Raw genomic sequence first — 18,928 nt, 5'->3', positions numbered from 1 at the left:
CAATCAAGCTCAAGCTCAAAAACAAGATCATCGTTCGTGGCAACAACTACATATTCAAGATCAAGCTCCAAGGCCCTTGAATTTATTTAGTATTGGAAAGAAGAATGAGAGGATTAATAGAGATTGTACACTTATATTATTTGAAATCAAATACTACGATTGTTGCGATATTTTCGGTCCTGATTTTATTTTCTCGATGCAAATTTATTGTCTACAGAAGGTATAGAGGTTGAGGATTAGTGTAGTAGAATAGATAGTCTAGAGTGTTCATAACAATAGTATTGGCACGCAGTGTCGCTTTCTGTGGGCAGTAGGTTTTTATGACTAACCGTTGTTTTCTTTCATTGTTGATTACCTTATTATCTTGTTGTTTTTATTCAGCTTTTATATGGCTTTTTAGTACTATCCCTTCTTGTCTATATTTTCATTAATGTGGTGCTTATGCTTTCCTGAGCCGAGGGTCTATTGAAAACAACCTCACTATCCACACAAGGCAGGAGTAAGGTGTGCGTACACACTATCCTCCTCAGGCCCCACGGTGTGGGATAAGACTGGCTATGTTGTTGTTGTTGTTCCTAATAATAATTTTGATATTAACAACAAAAACTCAAAAAAATGTTTACACAATTGAGAATGAAAGAAAATAAAGGATTTATAATATATATTTCATGCACGTAATATAAAAATAATTATTTAAAATAAAGTTACTTTTATAATATGCATTATATATTCTTGAAAATTATGCTCAATTCTATTATTATTCCGACATTATATATGCTAGAAAACTCATGTTATTTTTTACTTTTATTTTGTAGACAAAATTTATTTATTCTATAGGTAAGTTCATAAGATCAAATACCAATTTTAGAGGGTAAAATAGGTATTTGACAATTAAAACTTTGAGAAATCTGGTTGAGTGAGCTTTTGAGTGCTATAGATATATAGCCTGTTTGGTCAAGCTTCTCCAATCCTAGAACCACTTTTTTTTAAAAGCTGAACTGTTTGGCCAAACTTTTGGAAGAAAAAAAAAGTGTTTTTGAGGAGAAGCGGAAGCATTTTTGGAGAAGCAGAAAAAATAACTTCTCTCCAAAAGCACTTCTGAGAAAAATACACTTAGAAGCAGCTTTTAAAAACTTGGTCAAACACTAATTGATGCTCAGAAGTACTTTTCAAATTAATTAGCCAAACATAAATTACTTCGCACCAAAAGTACTTTTGAGAAAAGCATTTTTGAGAAAAAAAAACTTTTCAAAATAAGCTAATTTTTGCAGTTTGGCAAACAGACTAATAGTTAAGTGACTTTTCTGTTACAAACGAAAGAAAGATGACTTTACTTGATAATTCCAGATAGTTGAATGACCATTTAAGCAATGGACTCTTTTTTACTGGCATATAAAATCTCTAAGAAAATAATATTAATATTAAAGGGGAAAATTTGCCATACATCTGAAATAATAAGCCACTAAATAATACAATAGAGAGTACACTCAAATCTGACTAAATTCAATAGGTTTGCCAGAGTCACCAAAACAATTCTCCAGGCAAGCACAAAATGGGCCATAACAAAGACTCGCAGCTTCTGAGTTGCTAACACAAATTCTTAAAGCTTACTACAAACAGCTATATAACTCAGCAAAAGTTTTAACAATCAGAAATTTTTTCATAGAATAGTAAGGTTGCCTCAGCATCTAGAACATCTTTCTCAGAAACACTATGCACGTCGGTATCTGAGATGCAAAACCACTGATCAACAATAGATCCCAGTAGTCCTGCAGGATCGTCTTCGCTTATTTTTGCTGTTGCTCGTCTGTAAACGGTGTAATGCCCGCTACCAACTCTTCCAAAGTGCTGCACAACAGAGGCTAGTCGATACTTATGATGTTTGGAAAGTGTTATTGAGGAAGCTTCACCCTGCAACACAAAAGATAAAGAGGAACAACTAAGCTAGATAAACATGAAACTAAGATTGCTGGGAGGTTTTTATGTACATATTTGTTAATCATGAAGCTGAAATCTTGATAGCAAATAGAAATGTATCGAAAGCTCATTTAAGGGTAGAGAATTAAATGCACAATGATTGACCTTGTAATAACTGTACAAACACAAAATGTTGAATAAACTGTAGATGTTAAAAGGCTCCAACGTTAGTCTCCATCTGTTCCCATGAGGTTAGTACTATAAGCAGACATCATGGTATTCTGGTTGATCCTTACAGTGTGACTATGTTAGGTTCAACAAGGGTTAGGGAACTATGGGAGTGGACAAGAGCAAATGAACACGGAACAGAGCAATAGAGCGTAACATGGAAAACAATGTGCCCCCTACTTCTAAATTAGTCACCATCTGTTCCCTAAGAAGTTAATACTGTAATTAGACATAGTAAAATTTTGTTTGTTCCTTAAAATGTGACTCTTAGGTCCAAACGAAGTAAAGAAATACCAGGGGTCGACAGGAATAAGTGATCAATTACAGTCTATTGGTTTCCTTTTAAATAGCTTTGTACTATAAGCAGACATCATGGTATTCTGGTTGATCCTTACAGTGTGACTATGTTAGGTTCAACAAGGGTTAGGGAACTATGGGAGTGGACAAGAGCAAATGAACACGGAACAGAGCAATAGAGCGTAACATGGAAAACAATGTGCCCCCTACTTCTAAATTAGTCACCATCTGTTCCCTAAGAAGTTAATACTGTAATTAGACATAGTAAAATTTTGTTTGTTCCTTAAAATGTAACTCTTAGGTCCAAACGAAGTAAAGAAATACCAGGGGTCGACAGGAATAAGTGATCAATTACAGTCTATTGGTTTCCTTTTAAATAGCTTTTTATGCCTAATTGTGAATCAAGAGATTCACAACCTTTTTGTCCTTGACAAGGATGTTCTCTACTCTAAACATCTTTTTGGCGATACGCCTCAATCTCTAGCAAGTTGGGGTTAGCTATTTGAATCCTCACTGTTCATGTCGCTCTATTAAAGTTTTCTTCATATATTTCTCCATTAGATCCTCAAATATCACAAGGTTTGAATGGAGCGACATAGATAGTGAGGATTCAAATAGCCAACCCCAACTTGCTAGGGATTGAGGCGTAGTTGTGTATTCCCCAGACTATCACAAGATTGGAGTATAAACGCATGCTTAATTAGCAACAAGCCTCCCATCTTGAGTTGAGATTTTCTGGACGGCAAGCATGAGATATAAGTACTTTACTCAGGAAAAGTACTACTTGAAAGTTTCCCTCCAGAGATTCCACTACAAACTTATAGCTAGACAGCGCAAATTCATTTCGAGAGTAGGTGGTCATGTACATACCATGTTGCCCAATCACTGAGATTATCTACTTAAGGCAAGCAACCAACCAACCTGATTGCCAGAATGTGGAGGCAGCTGATTTAAGCTCGTCTCCTTGTAGCTTCCTGTATCGAGCAAAGTTGATATTGACTTTGGTGCGTTAACACCACAATTATTTGAGACACACAAAGCAGCCGTATCTTCTACTTCTGTAGAAAACGTTCTTTCACTTTGGGTGATGCAATTTAACATCTCGTTATTATCTTGCAGATTTAAGTAATTAAACAAAGGGAAAGACTGCTGCTGATGCTTTATTTTTCCTATTTGCAGATTCCCTTCGCGATTCTTTGTCCCCACTTCATTCTTCACAAAAGGAGCCAAGTCCAAAATCAATGGAAACGAAATATGGCCCTGAACACAAAATTCAAACAGTGAAAGTTAAAACACAGCAAAATGCACCAAAGCATAGAATAAGATGCAAAATATCAAACAACTCCATATTAGGTTGTCCCTTGGGTTTAGAGATGAACTTATGGGCGAAAATGGAAATTACATAGTAATTGAAGTCAAGGCAGGTCTCCAAGGCTACAGTCAACATTTAGTAGCCAAAAGCTGTAACTCTGACAAGCCTGAAGTTGGTCTTACGCAACTAGTAAGCTGATTTAGCACTCAAACAAAAGGAAAGGAATAGTCTTCTATAAAGATGGACATAACTTGCGACAGCAAAAAGTAGAAAAGGGTGTCCTCTCTTTCTAGTGGAGGACCTATATTAATGAAAACTGTGCAATATGGTACAGAAAATGCATCTGTGATAACATCCCTTTTTTTGAATAGGCAACTATCGTAACTGGGACGACCCGGCCAGTCGTCTCATGAGTTACCGCTCCGTTTTCCCCATTTCTGCTTCTTATTGCTTTGTTTATCGGTTCTATGAGTGATCGGGTTGGTTGGCTCGGGTTCAGAAAGGATTTGGTAAGGTTTGAAACACTTAGTCTCTTTAGAGGAAGCTTAAGTTGGAAAAGTCAACCGGGTGTTGACTTATGTATTAGAGTGCTCGAATGTGAATTTCGATGGTTCAGATAGCTTCAGGAGATGATTTGGGACTTAGGAGCGTGATCGGAATGTATTTTGGAGGTCCGGAGTAGATTTAGGCTTGAATTGGCGAAGCCGGTTTTTTGGCGTTTTCCGGTTGATAGGTGAGATTTTGATATAGGGGTTGGAATGGAATTCCGAGAGTTGCAGTAGTTCCGTGGTGTCATTTGGGATGTGTGTGCAAAATTTCAGGTCATTCGGACGTGGTTTGGTTGGGTTTTGATCAAAAGCGCAATTCGGAAGATTTTTGGAAACTTAGGCTGGAATCCGATGTGTTTTGGTCGATTCGATGTTGTTTGAGGTGTTTTGAAGATTGGTATGAGTTTGAATAAGGTTACGTATGGGGTATGTTTGTGTTTTTGGGTGAGGTCCCAGGGGCCTCGGAGTGATTTCGGATGGTTGACGGAGAAGTTTGGAATTTTGGTGAAGCAGTAGATTTTCTGCTTTCTATTGTTTCCTCACCTGCGGATTGGGGACAGCAGGTGCGATGCCGCAGATGCGAGGAAGAAGGCCGCAGAAGCGGAAAGTGGTTGGAAAGGCTGTGACTGCAGAAGCGGTTGGGTAACCGCACCTGCGATGGCGCAGGTGCGGAGTTAACATCGCAGTTGCGGAAAAATGAGGACTTAAGTGAGGACCGCAGATGCGGTACCGCAGAAGCGGGAATTGGGCCGCAGATGCGAAATCCCTGGGCCAGAACATATAAATTGTTTCCTTCGCGATTTTTGAGCTATTCCACCACTTCTAAGTCGGCTTTGGAGCTTTTTGGACGATTTTGAAGAAGGATTTCAAGGGAACTTCATTGAGGTAAGGATTTTGGACCTAAAACTCGTTCATATGGTATTATTTCACGGATTAGAGCTATAATTAATGGAATTTTAGGGTTAAAATTGGGGAAACTAGGGTTTGGTATTGGAGACCTGAACTTGAGGATTTGAGGGACCATTTGTAGTCAAATTTTGGTACTTTTGATATGTATGAACTCGTGGGGAGATGAGGAATCTATTGATGTGAATTTTATCGAATTCCGAGACGTGGGCCCGGGGTTGGGTTTTGGTAATTTCGGGATTTAAGTTGTAAACTGATTATTTTCGCTTGGGCTTCGTTCCCTTAGCATATTTTGACGTCGTGATTCTGATTTTGGATAGATTCGACGCGAGTGGAGGCCGATTTGAAGGGCAAAGGCGTCGCGGGCTAAATTTGGACCAGATTGAGGTGAGTAATGATTGTAAATGATGTCCTGAGGGTATGAAACCCCGGATTGCACATCATTGTGCTATATTGAGGTGACGCACATGCTAGATGACGAGCGTGGGGTCGTGCACTGTTGGGGATTGTGACTTAGTCCGTCCCGAATGACTGTTTTACCGCGTATTTGACTGAAAACCATTTGCTATCATCATGTTTTGGGCTGAATGCCAGATTTGGGCCTCGTGCCAACTATTTGAACCCTTAGGGGATTTTTATTGATATTTCCTCACTGTTTTGACTTTGTACTTGAACTCAGTCATGCTATATTCTACTGTTTTTCATAACTCAGCCATGTTTACTCCGCTTTAACACTTAAATGATACTTTAAATGATATTTTGGGCTGAGCACTATGTTTACTGTTGCCCGAGTGGCTGTGAGATTCTAACTGAGCAAGACCGAGGGCTTATGTTGTGAGGAAACACTGATTATGATTATGAGGCCGAGGGCCTGAGATTTATACGCCACAAGATGGCTTGTTGATATGAGGCCGAGGGCCTAGTGATGATGCCACGAGATGGCTTGATATTGCGCTTGAGTCGTAGGGGCCCATCCAGGAGTTTCCACACCCCCAGTGAGCGCGGGTACCCATTGTGATGTAAGAGATAGCCCGAGGGGTTGGTGTTGTTCTATGATCTTGCCCGAGGGGCAATCCTTTATGTGTTTATCTTTCTTATTGCCTGTCATTTATCTGCTTAATTGTTAAAAAGGAATTTCATGAAGTTTAAACTAAACTAAATGACTTTACATATCTTCACTGATTTACTGTTTCTACTGGTTTTACTGCTTCATTATAGCCTGTAATGTGTCTTACGTGTTTTCATGTCTCTCAGTCGTTTATTTATGATTATTACTCACTGAGTTGGAGTACTCACTTTACTCCCTGCACCCCATGTGCAGATTCAGGCGTTGTTGATCCTACTAGCGCGAGTTGAGAGCTCCCGGCAGACTTCGGAGTCCACGAGGTAGCTGCTTGGCGTCCGCAGTCCCGTGTTTCTCCCCCTTTATATCTCATTTCTATCTCTTTATCAGTTATTCTGTAATGGTTTAGTAGGCATTCCAGACTTGTAGCGTACTGATAGATGCTCATGACTAGTGACACCCCGGTATCGGGCTGTGTTGGGTTGTATTCCGCAAATTGTTTTGTATTGTCACTGCTTACTTTTGGATTTATATCACGTTTAAGACTAAATGCTTATTGTTTAATTGCTTAAACCTGAATCGGAAATGTGTCGGCTGGCCTTGTCTTCACGAGAGGCGCCATCACGACCGGGTCCGGGTTTAGGGTCGTGACAATAACACTTCTCACTAGAAACATCTCTGATCAAAGCAAATTCTTTAGAAGGTAACAGAGTCATGCTCCTAAGAAAAAATGCAAATCTAAAAGAACACAGCTAAGGTTAGTTAACATGTACAGCTGTGAGCTCAACTTGAAACTCAAGGGAAAAAGTGGAGAAGATAGCATCACTCGGTGAACCCAATGGGCAGGGCGAATATGGCCAGTCAGCAAAAATTGAAACTTAAAAGATTCTTGAACAGAGAAAGAGCAAGACTTTTAAACTAAAGGTGGTCTGTTTTCAAGGAGGATCACTGTTCTCACTGCCGGAAGGCGGAAAGAAGAAGGTGTTATGTGAGAAACATATTGCAAGAAATAGGAAAAGTTTCCGATGGCTTGAGAGACATGAGGTGCCAGAGCAAACCGTTATGGTGATTTGAGCAACTAATAACAGGTGAATGCCGGCGTGGGGAAGCATGTGGATGAAATTAAATTACATGGATACTTGGTGAAAAGATGTTGTTTCATAATAAACATAATCCCCCTCAACTAGAAATGGCGTGATGACAATTACAGGACATGCCCCCCAATCTCTAAGATCCATCACTGAACCAGATATTTAATAAGTTTGAGATTTTTACGAGCTGATAACCTAGATGAAACAGCGATTTCTCATGAGACTAAGCCGACTTGAAAGAAAAGGCATCTCCAGGGACAAGAATCAGGAAATAGGAATTGTAAGAACAACCCAAAAAAATCAAGAACGGAACCAAAAGTGGCAGAGTTGAATCAAGACTAAGAGTTGATTGAAGTAAAAAGGGGGAAGTACATGATGCAAGCAAGCTGCGAATCAATCCAGGTATATGCCACATTCTAAAATCGGGTAAGCTTTCTCTTCTAGTCTTGGATAGAACAGAGTAGGCCACAGCACATTCTTGTCTTCTTGCTAAAGCATTAGTTATTAAGGGAAAATAAGGAAGGGAATTGACAAAAGAGAATGACAGACGAATATTTATGGAGACATGATGCATAAACCAATTTAAATATAAATTGAATATAAATTGATTTTAGACTACTATACATATGAGGATTCCTATGATTCCAATTAGACAGTGGAAATGCAGAAAGCTGGAGTAGCAGAAACTTCAGGACTTGAAAAGTTCATAGGTATCTCAGGAGATCTGATGAGGACAGGCAGGGAATCAGTGATGCAATAACAACAACAATAAACCCAGTGTAATCCCCCAAGTGAGGTCTGGGGAGGGTAGTGTGTACGTAGACCTTACTCCCACCTTGGGAAGGTAGAGAGGTTGTTTCCGATAGACCCTCGACTCAAAGAAAGATAAAAAAGCAGTAGCACCATAAACACCAGCAAGATAACAAGAAAACCGAATCGAAAGAGACAGCAAGCAGTGGGAGAAATCTAAAAAATAAGAAAGCACATACTAACACTAATACAACTAGTATGGACAGAAAAACGCACGACTACCTACTAACCCTCCACCCTAATACTCGATCTTCACACCCAGAAAATAGGTGGCTGCATAATTGAACCTAAAAGAGTGTCAAACAAAAAAGAGGGGAAGTAATCAACAAGAACAAGAATTAAAAAGGTTGAAGTGCAATATCAACTATGATAGAAATAGGTGAATGGAAAATCTAAAACAGTGGATAAAATTGTAGTTTGAGACCATCATCTATGGTCGAGTACACTATGCTGCCTACCAGAACCTTCTCTGTGGATGTTCCTTATTTTTCCTCTTTTATTTGATAAAAGGTACAATTTTACCTCATTTGGGGTGTTCTTGTTCTAATAAAATTTATTTACTTATCAAAAGAATAAAACCCTTATGCAGAAATATCGGTACCTGAAGTTTGACCAGTTCTCCAAATACATTTATAGAAGCACGTTGTAAATGAAGACATAGAACCTGCAAGGTGGCACAACTGTAAGCAGATGCAAGAAGTCAAAAAATGGCAATACAGACGAAACCATTAAATGACAAAGAGCTGAAGCACCAAGTCTTAAAATTAAAGCATATTTGGATATCGAGAAGCATGTTATTCCTTGCCCGCCCCTTATTTTCCTCCCTTTTGATTTTGTTGACAGCTATGTGGTCAATCCTTTCAACGAAGTAAATAACCTGTTTTTAGCACCTTCAATTCTTACTTGAAGAAAATGGACCAACAAGCATACCTTAGGACTCCGGCCAATACTGAGTTGCTTGAAAGTGCGTGAGAAGCTATTGGACCATGGTAATCTTGCAAGGCATGGTAGCTCTTTGCAATCACAGGAATCTTCCTCATTGCACAGCTTAAGTTTTTCAACAATAGCCTAAGAACAAATTGCTTCTAGTTATCAGCTACTAGAAAAGGACCACAATTTGTTAAACAACAAAAACCTCAGAGGGAAATCAGTGACCAAATTCCAGCCAAATGGAGGAATATTATAGAAATGTTGCCTAGGCTGTATAAGCTCGTTTGAACCTATAGACTATAGCCACAAACTTCAAGGTTAAGATAGTATGCTAAACTAAGATCTCTTAACCAAGATTACCTCATTTTCATCCATGGCAGAGACAAACTTTACGGCAGCAATATGCCAACAGTGGCTGCACTTATAGTTTTCGAGTTGTTCTGCAACAAAGAACTGCTTCAGGCAATGCTCCACGGAACACCCAGGCATCTAACATTTTATTTGCAGAAGAAATCACCATTAATATGGAATCAAGTAAGGCACATAAATAATTAGATACAAGACAATAGAGTTTTTTAACGTACAGTGGCCCCAACAATGCTTAACACTGGCACAAGATGCAAGCTATGGAACAACTGAAAATCCAAAGAGATCTGAAGAGAAACAACAAAATATGAATAAATCAATTCATGAATGAAGATCCAGAAGATAAAGCGCAAACCCAAACTAAACAGAGCATATTAATGAATACAAAATATCACTTATTTACAGCTTACTTTACAAAGTAAAAGGTCCAACCTTGAAACTCACGTGTAGTCTTTTTTTTTTACCCCTATTAGCAGAAACGTAAAAGAAAGAACACAAGATTTAACGTGGTTCGGATCAAAATAATCCTACGTCCACCAGAGAACAATTGCCCTTTTAATATTAACAAAGGAAGGGGAGATTTCCCAATTACACTTGAGAGAATTTCTCTCTTAACTCTCTACTCACTACAATGTATTGTATTATTTTGGGATGATTTTTACAAGTGAAGGAGTGCATCTATTTATAGAGGTAAAGACCTCCTCTTGATGTCATTGGTGACATCAAACTACCTCCTCTTGATGTCACCCATGACATCAAAGGAGGAAGCTTCCTCCTAGCATCCACACCAACTCTTTCCACCAACTCTTCCAATTGGCATGCCATTGTTGACTAAACATAAACCAACATTTTCAGCATGCCATTGTTGACTAAACATAAACCAACATTTTCAATCTCCACCTTAGTTTGCGTTTCGAGCGTGTGAACAACTCTGGCCAAAACTTCTAAGCTTACTGGGCAACCCCGTTGTAAGAAACAAGAAGAATCAAACCATTGTTGAACATACCACCTCCACCTAGCAACTGTTCTCTTCGGAGTTGCATCAGTTGATGCACACCCCCGCCAAGTCCTTGCAATGTGCAAACTTAGCGAGCGGGACTATCTTGGTCAACATGTCTGCAGCATTATCGTCTGTGATAACCTTCACGACCTTGATAGTTCCCTCATCAATAACATCTCGAATAAAATGAAATCTGACATCAATGTGTTTAGTGCGCTCATGAAATCTCTGATTTTTCATTAGATGAATAGCACTCTGACTATCACATCTAAGAGTTGATTCCAGCTGAACCAAACTCAATTCCGCTACTAAACTTTTCAACCAGATAGCTTCCTTTACCGCCTCCGCTGCTGCCATGTATTCTGCTTCTGTCGTAGACAAAGCGACAATCGACTGCAAAGTCGACTTCCAACTGACGGCACTGCCAACGAGGGTAAAGATGTATCCAGTTGTGGACCTTCTTCTATCAAGATCTCCTGCATAGTCAGAATCCACATAACCGAGAATTGAAATACCTGTACCACTTTTTCGAAAGGTAAGACCAACACCAGAAGCTCCTTTGAGATATCTTAATATCCACTTGACAGCTTCCCAATGCCTCTTTCCTGGGTTGGACATGTATCTACTTACCACACTTACAGATTGAGCAATATCTGGACGTGTGCATACCATAGCATACATAATACTACCAACTGCACTGGCATAAGGAATCTTTGACATATGCTCCACCTCATCCTCGGACTGAGGCATTTGTGACTCTGAAAGTTTAAAATGAGGAGCTAATGGTGTACTTACAGGCTTGCACGTTTGCATATTGAATCTTTCGAGAACCCTTTCAATATACCTCTTCTGAGAAAGATGTACAACATCGTCTTCTCTTGAAATCTCCATACCAAGGATTTTCTTTGCAGCTCCTAAATCCTTCATGTCAAATTCCTTACTCAATAGTTTCTTCAAAGCATTTATCTCTGTAATGTTGTTAGCAGCAATAAGCATATCATCAACATACAACAGTAAATAAATCATTGAGTTACCAGACATCTTCTTGTGATACACACAACTATCAAATGCACTCCTTGAGAATTCATGTGTAGTCATGAATGCATCAAACCTCTTGTACCACTGTCTAGGGGATTGCTTCAAACCATACAAAGACTTCTTTAGTTGGCATACGTGATCTTCTTTTCCCTCAGCTAGGAAACCTTCAGGTTGATCCATATAGATTGTCTCTTCTAGATCACCGTGTAAGAAAGCAGTTTTGACATCAAGCTGTTGAAGCTCCAAGTCAAATTGTGCAACCAATGCTAGTAGCACGCGAATTGAGCTATGCTTCACGACCGGAGAGAAAATCTCATTGTAGTCAATTCCCTCCTTTTGGCTGAAACCTTTTGCAACCAATCTCGCCTTGAACCTAGCATCTTCCACTTCAGGAATTCCCTCTTTCTTTCGGTAGACCCACTTGCATCCAACTGTCCTCTTCCCCTTTTGTCTTTTCACTAAGACCCATGTCTGATTCTTGTGAAGAGACTCCATCTCTTCAGTCATGGCTAACCGCCATTGTGCGGCATCCTTGCAAGAAGTTGCTTCAATATACGAGGAGGGCTCCAGATCTTTAATCTCTTCTTGTGCAGCTACGAACGCATATGCAATCAAGTTTGCTTGATTTATAAGGCGTTCCGGTTCTCGTGTCTGCCTCTTCTCCCTCCCCTTCGCAATTGTGTATGGTTCATTGACAGCAAGTTCTTCAACGCCTACATCTTCTGACTCATCTTTAACCTGAGTCTCTTGATCCTTTTCCTTGGCAAGCTCCACCGGAAGCTCCACCTGCTCGTTGTTCTTGTTTCCTGAAAACTCCACGGAAACTTTACGGGGATCAAGTATAGAGGATTCATCGAAGGTGACATCTCTACTAACTATAAATTTGAGTAAAGACAAACACCAAAGTTTGTACCCTTTTACTCCATCCACATACCCTACGAATATGGCCTTCTTAGCCCTTGGTTCAAGCTTTCCTTCATTAACGTGATAATAAGCTGGACACCCAAATACTCGTAAGTATGAATAGTTAGAGGGTTCACCTGACCATACCTCATTCGGAGTCTTAAAGTCAATTGCCGATGCTGGAGATCGATTGACAATATGAGCAGCAGTGTGAACTGCTTCAGCCCAAAATACTTTGGACATTTTGGCTTGTAGGAGCATACAACAAGCCTTTTCAAGAAGAGTTCTGTTCATTCTCTCGGCAACTCCATTCTGCTGTGGGGTATGCCTGACAGTCCTATGTCTTGAGATCCCATGAACCTTGCAGAATTCATTAAACTCTTCATTGCAAAACTCCAAGCCATTGTCTGTGCGAAGATACTTGATTTTCCGCTCCATTTGATTTTCAATCAAAATCTTCCACTCTTTAAATGCTTCAAAAGCATCACTTTTTGCCTTCAAAAAATACACCCAAACCTTTCGTGAGAAATCATCAATAAAAATGAGAAGATACCTCTTTCCGCCCTTCGATGGAAGTTTAGAAGGACCCCATAAATCTGAATGGATGTAGTCTAGCACTCCTCTTGTCTTGTGTTTGCCAGTGCTGAAGCTGACCTTCTTCTGCTTCCCTAGAACGCAGTGCTCACAGAAGTCAAGCGTGCTGATCTTCTCACCTTCCAAAAGTTTACGATTGCTCAACATCTCCAGTCCACGTGCGCTCATATGACCTAGTCTCATGTGCCATAGTCTTGCCTTGTCATCATTAGATAACTGCACTGCAGATGCATTTGCAGAGCCAACAATGGTGCTTCCGGCCAATGTGTAAAGGCCGTTCTCCAGCTTGCCTTTCAGCATGACTAAAGAACCTTTAGTCACCTTCATAGTTCCTGCTTCGCTCATGTACCTGTAGCCTTGTTCATCCAGAGTACCCAAGGAGATCAAATTCTTCTTCAGATCAGGAACATGACGGACTTGTGTAATAGTCCTCACGATTCCATCATGGCAGCGAACCCGAACTGAGCCAATGCCAACTATTGCACAAGTTGCATTATTGCCCATTACTACGGTTCCTCCACTTTTCTCGTAGCTGCTAAACCAGTCTTTTCGGAACGTCATATGCAGAGTACAAGCAGAGTCTAACACCCATTTGTTTTCATAACTACTATTATTATTACACGATGTTGTTAGTACATAATCATTATCAAAATTATGTACCTGTTCAACTGTAGATGCACTCGCCTTTTCCTTGGACTTTGACATTGGGCAATCTCGTTCAAAGTGCCCCTTCTTGCCACAACCCCAACACTCTGTATTCTTCTTGTTCACACGAGACTTTGATCTGTGCTTTGATTTGGTCTTTCCCTGTTGGCTAGTCCGGCCTCTTACAAAGAGGCCACTTGCCTGGTCATCTCTATCTCCTTCAATGTGCCTCCGCACATCACTAGAGTTAAGTGCCTGCCGCACTTGCTCAAGCTTGACAGGCTCCTTGCTATACATCATTGAATTCTCAATATCACGATATCCTGAAGTCAATGAAAATAGCAAAGCACATACAAGCGTCTTCTCCTCCCTTTTAATTCCTGCAATCTGTAAGTCCATGACAAGTTTATTAAACGCATCTAAATGATCTTGTAACGAAGTACCTGACCCCATCTTAAATGTGTGAAGACGCCGTTGTAACAACATTCTTGTTGTCACTGATCGGTCTTGGTATAGCCCTTCTAGTTTTTCCCACAACTGTTTGGCCGTCTCTTCGGTACCCGTACTCACTTCACAAAGCACGTTAGGTGCAAGGGATAGTTGGATTGCACTCAATGCATCCCCTTCAATCTTCTCTTTGTCGGGAGCTGATATATCCGTAGGATACTTTCCGTCAATAGCATGGATTGAACCTTCCCTCCGCAGTAACGCCATCATCTGGATCTTCCAGATATTGAAGTTGTTGCGTCCATTGAATCTATCAATTTCAAACTTCATGGAACTCATATTTGCTTGTTCTTTCTCCTTGGATCGTTAAAGAATCTTGTCGCTCTGATACCAATTGTTAGCGGAAACGTAAAAGAAAGAACACAAGATTTAACGTGGTTCGGATCAAAATAATCCTACGTCCACCAGAGAACAATTGCCCTTTTAATATTAACAAAGGAAGGGAAAATTTTCCAATTACACTTAAGAGAATTTCTCTCTTAACTCTCTACTCACTACAATGTATTGTATTATTTTGGGATGATTTCTACAAGTGAAGGAGTGCATCTATTTATAGAGGTAAAGACCTCCTCTTGATGTCATTGGTGACATCAAACTACCTCCTCTTGATGTCATGGGTGACATCAAAGGAGGAAGCTTCCTCCTAGCATTCACACCAACTCTTTCCACCAACTCTTCTAATTGGCATGCCATTGTTGACTAAACATAAACCAACATTTTCAGCATGCCATTGTTGACTAAACATAAACCAACATTTTCAACCCCACTCCATCCTGTCAAGAGGATTAATAGTGTTCCCACTTACCGTCCAGCGTGACTTAAACCCTCCCATTTTACATTTTACGCCATCGCATTAAATCGTTTTGGATAATTTTGTCTCTAGTTTTGCTGGCTTTTCTCTTTAACTTTCTTGGAGGATATGATTGTGCAAGTACTCTTATATTCTCATCACACTCTTCAATAGTTTTTAGCCCTTCCTCTGTGCATAATATATGGCAAAGTTCTGTCGTTTATGTCATTATCTTGTAAGTGGGGCTAATAGACATGTGACTAGGCTAGAGCAACTACAGAATCTTCCTTGTACATGTAGCAAACATGTTCTACGACGTGCCGAAGGATACAGCAGTGTGATAATAAAATTGTATGATTGTAAATGTTCTTTCAAGTACCATTCAACCTGAAACGAACAACTTTGGCAGGTTAAAAAGCTACCAAGAATCCCATTAAAAGGCCCAAGAAAACTTTGCTGCCATCTCTCCTGTTCGCTTTCTCCTTCCATCCTCTGCCTAACAATCCTACAATTAGGAAGTGTAGTTACATCCGCCAAAGAGCTGTGATCATGAACATAAGATTCTGACAATTCGGCTCTTAAAGAAGATAAAAGACGGGAGAGTGCTTCCTCTGCATCCTACACTTCAGAAATATGTCAGTTAATGCACTAGAACTAGTGACGAAGATTGTCCACATACTGTAACGAAAAGAAATACCTGCTGGCTAGTTAGATTGAAATTAGGAATGTAACTACTCATGGTATGCATCAATCTCCGTGGACTTAGAACAGCTCTTCCATGTCGTGCAATACATAATTCTGCAAAACATCACAGCAATCTTCTCATTGAACAGTTAATATCACTTGTGATAGGGAGGATACCCTTCACGTTTATTTCTTGAAGCAAAAATTATCTCTGATTTAGGACTAACAAATGTAAAAGAGTGGACATCTTCACTCTCCTGTAGGTAAGAGGAGGTAAGGTATAATATCCCCCTCCTCCATGTGCCTAGTATGTTTTTTATATCAATACACAACATAGGGCCAATTCCTAAACCATGGCTATCTTAATAAAATGCTGGAATGATATAAACTATACAGTTTACATATTCCAATTTGTACCTTTTTGGTCTTTTATATAACCACAAGCGTTCATTCTGTTCTTGGTAGTGCCAACCACACCCTTCGACATATAACCATTCTGTGCATATTTGGCTGTGCTTCATCAATCCATAATTAACTAAGATGAAATTAACACAATCCATCACGCTTTATTGCTTAACCTCTACCTGGCTATAAGTTCTAACAGCACAAGCTTTTCTCCGTTTTCATTTGTATCCAAGTATGCACTCTAGTAGAACTCAAGTCAGCATTTATTCATACAAGTTCTACCAACCAATTCTACAATGTCACACTTCAAACTCACCTTCTATGAGCGAAGCCAAAGCAGCAATAACTGGCAGGTCTCCACTTCCTTCCATTGATGAACCCTCATATTCCTCCACAACGTGCTCAAGAAATTTGTTAAAGCTCTTACAGCTAGCTAAAGCCTGATCACAAAAACAAAAATCAAACTTATATCAAATATATTCATCAAAAAACCTCATACTTACAAAAACTAAGACTAACCAATCAGAAAAACCCAACTATAAATTTGCTAAAACTCAGATAGCAAGCTAAAAACTAAACATTTCTTCAAGTATATTCATAAAAACCCTCCTATTTACAATAATTAAAACAACCACATTAACACAACTCAAAAAAAGATGGATTTAGCATATTCATCAAAAACCTCTTATTTACAGTAATTGAGAACAAAATTCAAGAAAAAGTAGATTTTTTAAATTAAAAAATATGATCTTTACCTGTAAAACAACATTCAGGAAGCAATTATTTCCAAGATTTTGCAATCCAGGTATTGTCCAATAATAACTCTTCGAACTATGTTTCTCTGATACCATGAAGTTTCTGAGTTTGACATCTTTAATTGCAAATATGAAACCAGCAATACTTAGTAGAGTAGCAGCAACTGAGACTTGAACCCCATGAGCACTGACCCAATGGGATTTAAACCCATGTTTGAATTTGTCTACAAGTGAATAAGAATCTATATTTCCATGAATTTTCATTGTTAAGTATTGTCAGTTTCCGAAATTTTGCAGGAGATATTTGATCTCTATTTCAAGACGTTGTATAGGGAAGAGCACTGAGAATTTATAGAGCAGTTGAAGGTTAAGGGTGTGTTTGGTATAACGGAAAATGTGGAAAATGTGGAAAATGTATTTTTTTGAAAAATAAGTAGTAATCTTATTTATTTTCCGGTGTTTGGTACGCAAATTAAGAAAAATAACTTCTCAAGAGTATGCATAAATAATTTACATATGGAGGTACTGTCATATTATGGCGTTCAATAAAACAAACTATGGTTACTACTTCTTCAAATCATACAGAGATAATAGTTATTCATGAAGCGAGTCGAGAATGCATTTGGTTGAGATCAATAACTCAACATGTCCAGGAGCTAATGTGATCTTTCATGGGGAAAGGATATCCCAAAAGGGGGTATATTAAAGGAGACGGAACAAAGCACATTTTACCAAAATTCTTTTTCACGCATGATCTTCAAAAGAATGGTGAATTAGATGTTCAACAAATTCGTTCAAGTGATAATTTGATAGATTTGTTCATTAAGGCATTGCTGACATCACATTTGAGAAGTTAAGATACAAGATTGGAATGCGCGGCTCCAAGATATCAAATAAGGTTTTTATCAGGGGAAGAAATACGCGTTGTACTCTTTTCCTTAACCGAGGTTTTCTCCCATTTGGGTTTTTCTGGTAAGGTTTTAATGAGGTAACTCTTAAGGCGTATTACAAGATATATGTACTCTTTTTCCTTTACTAAGATTTTTCCCTTACTAAGATTTTTCCCACTGGATTTTTCTTAGTAAGGTTTTAATGAGGCACATTTTCTGATAGTGGACATCCAAGGATGAGTGTTATAAATCCTGCAAATGGATCCATCCACTTGCAACGATGGATGTCTCTCATAACAGGTTTTGGATTGGTTATGTATCCATAACAGGTTTTGGACTGGTTATGTATCCATAACAAGTTTTAGATTGGTTATGTATTCAACAGGTTTTGGATTGGTTTTGTAACAACGAAATGTTCCTATAAATAGGTTCACTAATGAACTTATTCCATACACTTTGAAAAGAAGAAATAAATCCTCTCTTCTGATGTTATCATTCTCTTCTATTATTAGTCCTAGTTAACTACATATCTCTTGTTATATTACTTTTATTTCATAATAATATGTGTTTAATCGTGCGGATAATACATAATTACTCTATTAAGGTTGCCCCGTTTTACTTTAACTTTGCGGGAGTCCTATGACCCACCTAATGTTGTTTAAAGTAAAATAAATTCCTCCTTTTTTCATAAGCATCAGTTTCACAAAAATATGTGAAACACACGCACCAATCGCATGATGCCATACATTTTCTTTTACTAATACTATTATTTGTTTCTTTTTAATCATTATTTATTTCATTTATTTTTTGTTTTTGTTTTCTTTCTTTTGGCTTCTACTTTCCTTATTCTTTTTGTTTCCTTTCTTCTTCTGCGTCAACATTGTCACCACTTTAGCCACCATTATCACTGCTATAACAACCATATCCACCACCAAAACCACCACTAAAATAAAATAAAAAACTAAATGTCACGACCCAAACCGTTGAACCGTGACGGACACCTGGTACCTTACTCAACCGACTACCAACGTAACGTATCTTTCGTATCATACTATCATAGTTAAATAAAACGGACAGGCTGATGTGAGATAAATAGAGTGAAACATGAGTGAACACTCGATATAGGATGACTCAACGTGTAATGCAAACTTATACATATGACATACGGACCTATAAGGCCAAAATGATCACTCATACACTGAACATAGGCTGATAAGGCCATACAATCTTTCATATACATGACATCTGT

At 38.8% G+C, this 18,928-nt stretch overlaps 1 protein-coding gene across 5 annotated transcripts; it reads right to left on the bottom strand.

The window, feature by feature from the left end:
• Positions 1 to 1,393: 1,393 nt before the first annotated feature.
• Positions 1,394 to 17,150, bottom strand: LOC107827692 (ubiquitin carboxyl-terminal hydrolase 27). Of its 5 annotated transcripts, XM_075224986.1 has the most exons (10): positions 16,790 to 17,150; positions 16,351 to 16,474; positions 15,643 to 15,743; positions 15,333 to 15,563; positions 9,687 to 9,755; positions 9,463 to 9,591; positions 9,103 to 9,240; positions 8,774 to 8,836; positions 3,364 to 3,702; positions 1,394 to 1,911 (listed from the first exon to the last, which is right to left on the bottom strand). In XM_075224986.1, exons 1-10 carry the CDS (start codon positions 17,051 to 17,053, stop codon positions 1,642 to 1,644), a joined length of 1,728 nt encoding a protein of 575 aa, XP_075081087.1. In that variant the 5' UTR covers positions 17,054 to 17,150; the 3' UTR covers positions 1,394 to 1,641. The 5 variants fall into 5 exon arrangements, 3 of the variants coding, with proteins under 3 accessions (XP_075081087.1, XP_075081088.1, XP_075081086.1); XM_075224987.1 differs by lacking the exon at positions 15,333 to 15,563; XM_075224985.1 differs by lacking the exons at positions 15,333 to 15,563; positions 15,643 to 15,743; positions 16,351 to 16,474; positions 16,790 to 17,150 and adding an exon at positions 13,664 to 15,315.
• Positions 17,151 to 18,928: the final 1,778 nt, after the last annotated feature.

The sequence above is a fragment of the Nicotiana tabacum genome, chromosome 11 (assembly GCF_000715075.1).
Source record: "Nicotiana tabacum cultivar K326 chromosome 11, ASM71507v2, whole genome shotgun sequence".
NCBI classification, from domain to species: domain Eukaryota; kingdom Viridiplantae; phylum Streptophyta; class Magnoliopsida; order Solanales; family Solanaceae; genus Nicotiana; species Nicotiana tabacum.
This window is presented reverse-complemented; position numbering and strand designations above follow the sequence as displayed.

Bases quoted from the DNA above. Each gene is read 5' to 3' on its own strand.
- LOC107827692 (XM_075224985.1), bottom strand. From the start codon at position 14,434: ATGAGTTCCATGAAGTTTGAAATTGATAGATTCAATGGACGCAACAAC. The intron at 9,756-13,663 runs GTACATAATTTT...GTTTCTCTTCAG, and splicing joins GTGCATCTACAGTTGAACAG to ATCTCTTTGGATTTTCAGTT. The intron at 9,592-9,686 runs GTACGTTAAAAA...ATAAAATGTTAG, and splicing joins TAAGCATTGTTGGGGCCACT to ATGCCTGGGTGTTCCGTGGA.